Below are 6,459 nucleotides of genomic sequence, written 5' to 3'. Positions count from 1 at the left end.
ACTTAGTAAGCAGCTGAGCTGGAATGCAAACCAGAGGCTGCCTGACTTCAGTACCTGAGCTCTTAAGCACTACGTGAAATTGCCTCCTCCTACTTTGATTATGTATTAACTGATTGGTATGGAATCAACTGGTTAGTTTAGTAGTCAAATTCTCTATCCTCCAACTCTGACTCATGTCATGATAATAATGTCAAGAGATCATTAAAATACATGTTTGGGTACGGTCCATTACTTTATTCATTAAGGATTTTTTGAGTATCTTCTCTATACCAGCTGTCATGCAGATTCTAAGGAATGTAGATGAAAAGAGACACAGTGTCTTCTCCCCTACAAGCTTGCAATTTCATGGAAAACAGATAAGCACAATACAATATGACCAGTGCCATAAAGGAAGGCCAGATTCTGAGGAATCAAAGAGGACTGTCATGGAAATGTGATGTGAGCTGATGAAGACTAGGGATTTGCCAGGCAGCTATGTAGGATGAGAGAAAGAAAAAGGCAGTTTTCTGGGCAGAGGGAACCATGTGTGCAGATCTGGGAGGTCTCTAGTACCTCAGTACTATCGGAATGCCAGTTACAGTGGGTAGGGAAGAAGCAGCATTTCAAGAAATTAAGCTAAAAAGATCATAGACAAGGGGCCAGACCACATCAAATCTTTATTACACCCATTCTTCCTTTGCACAGGAAGAGAAACCAAGTCAAATTAGCTGCATAATGAAGTTTGACTTTTTAGTTTCAGGTGTCTACTCCCAAGTGACTGCAGTCTCCATGTCTCTTAATTCATGCTCTCAAGAGAGAGAGAATCTGATCAGTCACTGGCCAGCTGTCCAAGTCAGGTGTTTGTCCCTCTTCTGGGTGATAGGATGACCCAGGTATGTATGTGTATGGATTGGGGGAGGTTGAACTGGCTTTATCCAAAGTCGGGATCCCATGGTAGGGATCACCCTCCCAGGAACAATGGATGGGAATGTTTCCCTCTGAAGGCTGTGTGAAAGAAAAGCAACAATGTCCACCTAGGACAATAGTGTAGACCATAGAGAAAAGTCTAGATTCTTTAGTAGACATTTACAGAAGGCAAAATAATTAGCTGTTAAAACCACAAAGTTTTCATTTTAACATTTAAGGCAACTCCCACTCATGACTTCAAAGCATAATATCCATAAGGCTAAAGTAATTAGAATATTTTTGCATTGCTACTGATTTTGAATTATTTAAAAATGAGTATGTATAGCAATCATTTCACAAATAAAATGCTTACCTAAACATCTCATCCTGAACTGGCAGAGAAAGGCGGCCTGGATCAATAGAGCCACCAGACAAAAGGAGAGTGGGCCCCCGAGTGACTGTGGGAACAGAGTTATACCCCCAACCTTAGTTGCATTGCACAGTGATGTAAATGAAAAATGTATCTGTATCAGGCAACTGAGATTTGGAGTTAGTTTGTTAACGTAACTTAAGTTGCTTACTGAGCAATGCAAATGGGAATGATATGCATCATTTCTAGGCCTGGCCTGTACATGCCTCTCCCTAACTTTGGATCAGGTGCATCCTACCCACTCTGTAAGTCTGGGTCCCTGAGTGACTGCAGAAAAGGGTTCCTGCTGACCTGCTCACAGCAAAGTACTGCTATGTTAGCAAGAATTGAATATATGTTTATGTAATTATACATTTTGGAGTGTACTGTCACAGCTGTTAGCCTACCCTAAATAGCAACCAACCATTCTTGGTAAGTGAGAATGTATCATATATTATCCTTTATTTTATATCCGCCCTAAGTTAATAAAGGAATAAAGATACTCATACAGACAAGTTTCAAGTGAATCTTCAAAAAAAATTGTATGTGAACTATTTTTCTTTAAGTAACCAAAATAAGCTTTTCTATAAGGCTTCCAAATTCTGTGTTTGCGAAAAAAGCTTGAAAGACTCCCATATTTTGTTTTTTATGTTGTCCAGAGGATAAAAACCAGTGTAAGCAGTAGAAATGGTTACTTCTCTGATATTTTATAGTTGCATATATTTTACCAAATTTTTCTAATTTAAAATTTCATAAAATAACCTTTTCCTCTTAGATATTTAGAGCTATTTTCTTATTTTGGGTTGAAAACAGCTCTACTAACATAAACTTATTGCTTAATAGATTATGTAATCTTACAAATAAAACTTTAGAATTCATAAAATAGATAAGTAGAAAGGATCAAAAGGGAAAAAAACATTTAAATAAGATATGCATAGTGAGTTGTGGAATAAAACAAGAATATCGAAGTTGGTATGCTAGAAAGGAGGCTATTCTCCTTAATCATCCTCAGTGATGCCTTTTACAAGTTGTAGTCCTGATTTTGTAAGTTGTCTTCTTAATTTTTCTTCCTCCAAATAGAAGCCTTTCATCATACACAGTGTTATGAATATTGAAAATATTTATCACTTGGAATAACTGCAAACGTCATGGGCCACAGGAAAATACATCTTTTGCATTTGTGGAGCTCAGAAACAATGTGTTGGAGACACTTAGAGTAGTAAGAAGGCATATGTTGCTATTTCCAGTTCAAAATACTTAACAGTTTTCAAAGTTGTGCTGTTGGTATCATGCACTGCAGGAAAAAAAAAAAGTGAAGTTCTGAGTGCTGACTTTATTTTTCAGTACCTAGAAACTAATGTTTATGTGAAACAAGTATGTAATAATAATGAATTACATTGTGGATCTGGAACACATACTCAAATGTAATAGTTTATATGTGGAAAACGTGACACTAGTAAAAACAAAATTTCTTCTTGTGTAAGTGAATAACTAAATTATTCTTTGCACATTGCCTAAGCATTCTGATTAAGTCTATTTTCATTCTCTTCATAGGATTTTCCTTTTGAAAACGTGGAGTTTTATTTTATATTTTCCATGTTTTTTTTTTTCCCTGCATTGAAATTGCTACACTTGAAAGATCCATTCTTACTTATTGGCAATATAAATAATTTTGTGCTTTTCAATTACACCAATGTCGTGTTCCAGTTGTTTCATTTCTTCTTCCAGCCTCTGCTTGCGGATCTTCTTTGGTATGGAATCTATAAAGACCGAGAGGGACTGGAATTCTTTATGCACCTCTTCCCAGTTCTTTTTCAGCCCCTGCAAATGGTCAAGAAACTTGTAAATACCAAAGCAAACTGCAAAAGTAAAGGAAATGGGAAAAGTTAATCGGTAATGAAAAATGTCAATAGGTAAAAGAAACTGACAAAAATAACTTCTAAAATGAAATGTATTTATCAAGTACTTGGCCACAGTAACCAAAAATATTGTACAGAGGCCAAATCCCATCCTTGACTGTGTGCTCAGTTCCCACTGGGAGTATTTGTTTGCTCTGTTTTGTTGTTACTATACTTGTTTTACCATCAAAATGTACATGCAGAGTTATGAGTAGTGTGAAGCTAAAGCTTATAGCAAATGTGTGGGTAAAAAACAACTTCGAACAACATTTTTGAACAGGAAATTGTTTTGTAAAACTTTCTTTTTATCCTCATTCTTCAACAGAGAAATCACATCAAAAGATCTAATTCTGATGTTCATGGCCATATTTTCTTATTTCTAACAAATGGGATTTGTAAAATTGCTGAAAATCACTTGCACAAAAGACGATCTTCTAAGTGTCTTTTCAATATATTAGAAAGAACCAATTGCCCTCTATATAGTTAAGGGATCTATAGTTCCTACTAATGTATTCTATAAATGATTGAAAGGTCATTAAATGTAACATACATGCTAATTCAATAATGTAGCTAACATTTTCTGTTCTCAGAAATCAACAAATGCAAAATTAGGGATCTCTTAGGAGCAATAAAGGTTATTTCTGTTTCTGCATAATTACCATTTTTTATCACAGTGCCCTATGGGCTCCATAGACAAAATGGTCTTAAACTACTAATTAAATTAATTCAATGAAATTTTATAAGTCAACACTTTTTAATTATTCATTATGGGCACATAGATTATTTTATTTACACAAAAGCAAAACAGAAAGTGCAATTTAAGATACTGCCTTGACGGTGAATTGCTTGAGCCCAGGAGTTCGAGACCAGTGTGGGCAACATGGCAAAAACCTGTCTCTACAAAAAATACAAAAAATAGCCAGGTATGGTAGCATGGGCCTGTAGTCCCAGCTACCTGAGAGGCTGAGGTGGGAGGATCACCTGAGCTCAGGAGGTTGAGGCTGCAGTGAGCCATGATTGTGCCACTGCACTCCAGCCTGAACAACAGAGACCCTGCCTGACAGCAAACCCAAAACCAAAACCCCCAAACTGAAAATACTGTCTAGAAAACATGGTCCTTGAAAATCATGGCCATACATTTAGGTGTAAAAGAGGATTAGAAGTGACTCATATAATAATGCCTTCATCTTAAGCTCTCACGGTACAAATTTAATCTTGTAGAAACTTCCAGGGACAATAAAATGTCAATGATTTATTTCCATGTTTAGATAAAAGGGCTGATGACAGGTCATGGCACACTGTACAGAAGAGGTTGGTTGGGGAAAGGGGCAACAAATTATGAGACCTTCTTGAGTGAGCTAAGGATCTGGGAAAGGGAAAGGACAGAAGAAAAAGTATCCAGGTTAAATTTTAAGAAGAGGAGGCTACACAGTTCTTGATGGTGTATGCCATGTATTCCAAAAAGAAGCCCTCAAAAGAATTCTATTTCTCCACAGCCTTTCACTATGGAATGTGAAATAGGTTCCCACAGTGCTCCACAGGGGTGTCTATTGCAGAGAGGAAGTCTATGTATTTGTACACTTGCGGATATCAAAGGTTTTTCATAGCTAGTTGGGTGATATTTCCATATTACTTGCAGTCACAGCAGCTACAGTTTTCCTCCATATTTTCTTTTAAAGGATAGTTTGCTTTTATCTTCCAGTGTGTACAATAACGTTTGGATCAAAGTCAACAGTCAGGGATGGAAACTAAATGTAACGAATATTTCATATTATACTGAAATAGGCTACTTGCTGACTTTAAGAGGTTTTTTCATTATTTCATCTAAAAAGATATTTCGTGTGTTGCAGCAATAGCGATTTTCCCTTATTTTTATTTCTTAATTTTCCTCTCTTCTATTTTAATGCTGAAATAATATCGTTCATTTTGGAAAAAATTCAGATAGGGAGAAGTGATCTTATAATAAGAAGGGCCTTCAGTTTCATGCTCCTTTTGCACCCTCCCCCACCCCCAAACATTCTCCACTTTACGGGGTGCTCCCAGCTCTTTCGCCCTTTGGCCCGAGTTCAGCCACAGAAAGCCCTGGAGGGCGGAGAGTGAGGTTGGGGCATTTCTCCTCCTCTCCTAGGACAGTCTGGACACGGGTTCTAGCTGCATTCATCTATAACTGTGACCCTCAGCCCAGCTCCAGCTCTCACTGGATTCTGAGAGCACTGCTGCTTGTGCCTGCTGCCCTTCAAGCCTAGGTGGTGGTTAATTCCTATTGTCCCTACTACTGGGGTGCCTCAGTGCTTCTTGTTGGTTCCTTTAACCCTACTTCGCTTCTGTCAATAATTCCTTCATAAATTCTCTTCAGTGGCCACTGCTCATGCCTGTAATCCCAACACTTTGGGAGGCTGAGGGAGGAGGATTGCTTGAGGCCAGGAATTTGAGACCAGCCTGGGCAACATAGTGAGACTCTCTCTCTAAAAATAAAAAAAAAAAATGAAATAAACAGATTACAAAAAAAATCAGCCAGGCATGGTGGTATCCCAGCTAGCAGTGAGCGGTGATTGTGCCACTGCACTCCAGCCTAGGCAACAGAGCAAGACTGTCTCAAATAAATAAATAAATAAAGTAAACAAACATAAGTTCTCTTCCAAGTCCTAGATGAGTGTGCCTTCAATTTCCTGCTAGAGCCCTGACCGATGCAGCCTCCCTTTGCTACCTCCTCTGCAAGTATGTGTTCTGTAGTGGGAGAAACACCAGCCTGGCAATTGGTAAATGAGTTTTAGTCCCTATTGATATACTTGATAGTTTTGTGACCGAGGACAAATGAAAATCAAACTCTAAGTTCACTGACACCAAGGACTGTGTTTATTTTGCTCTCTACAGTATCCTTTTGGCTGGAACACAGTAGATAATCAATAAATAAACGAATGAACAAAGGGGCCTGCTTAATGTATTAGTATTAAGGGCTGGGCATAGTGGCTCATGTCTGTAATCCCAGCACTTTGGGAGGCCAGGGTGGGTGGATTACCTGAGGCCAGGAGTTCTAGACCAACCTGGGCAACATGGCAAAACCCTATCTTTACTAAAAAATACAAAAAATATTAGGTGGCCGTGGTGGTGCATGCCTGTAATTCCAGCTACTTGGGAGGCTGAGGCATGAGAATCACTTGAACCTGAGAGGTGGAGGTTGCAGTGAGCCAAGATCATGCCACTGCACTTCAGCCTGGGTGCCAGAGCAAGACTCCATCTCAAAAAAAATTTTTATATATATATATA

General features: G+C 38.3%; 1 protein-coding gene across 1 annotated transcript in view; it reads right to left on the bottom strand.

The window, feature by feature from the left end:
• Nucleotides 1-207: 207 nt before the first annotated feature.
• Nucleotides 208-6,459, bottom strand: part of ENKUR (enkurin, TRPC channel interacting protein) — a 34,597-nt gene continuing 28,345 nt past the window's right edge. Inside the window, exon 5 of the mRNA XM_017870802.1 lies at nucleotides 208-3,115. Within this exon, the coding sequence (XP_017726291.1) occupies nucleotides 2,942-3,115 (174 nt within the window). The 3' untranslated portion in view covers nucleotides 208-2,941. The remainder of the gene's footprint in view (nucleotides 3,116-6,459) is intronic.

This window comes from Rhinopithecus bieti, unplaced genomic scaffold (assembly GCF_001698545.2).
Source record: "Rhinopithecus bieti isolate Rb0 unplaced genomic scaffold, ASM169854v2 scaffold_5022, whole genome shotgun sequence".
In the NCBI taxonomy this organism is placed as follows: domain Eukaryota; kingdom Metazoa; phylum Chordata; class Mammalia; order Primates; family Cercopithecidae; genus Rhinopithecus; species Rhinopithecus bieti.
The sequence above is the reverse complement of the archived record's forward strand: the minus strand, read 5'-3'. Positions and strand labels throughout refer to the sequence as shown.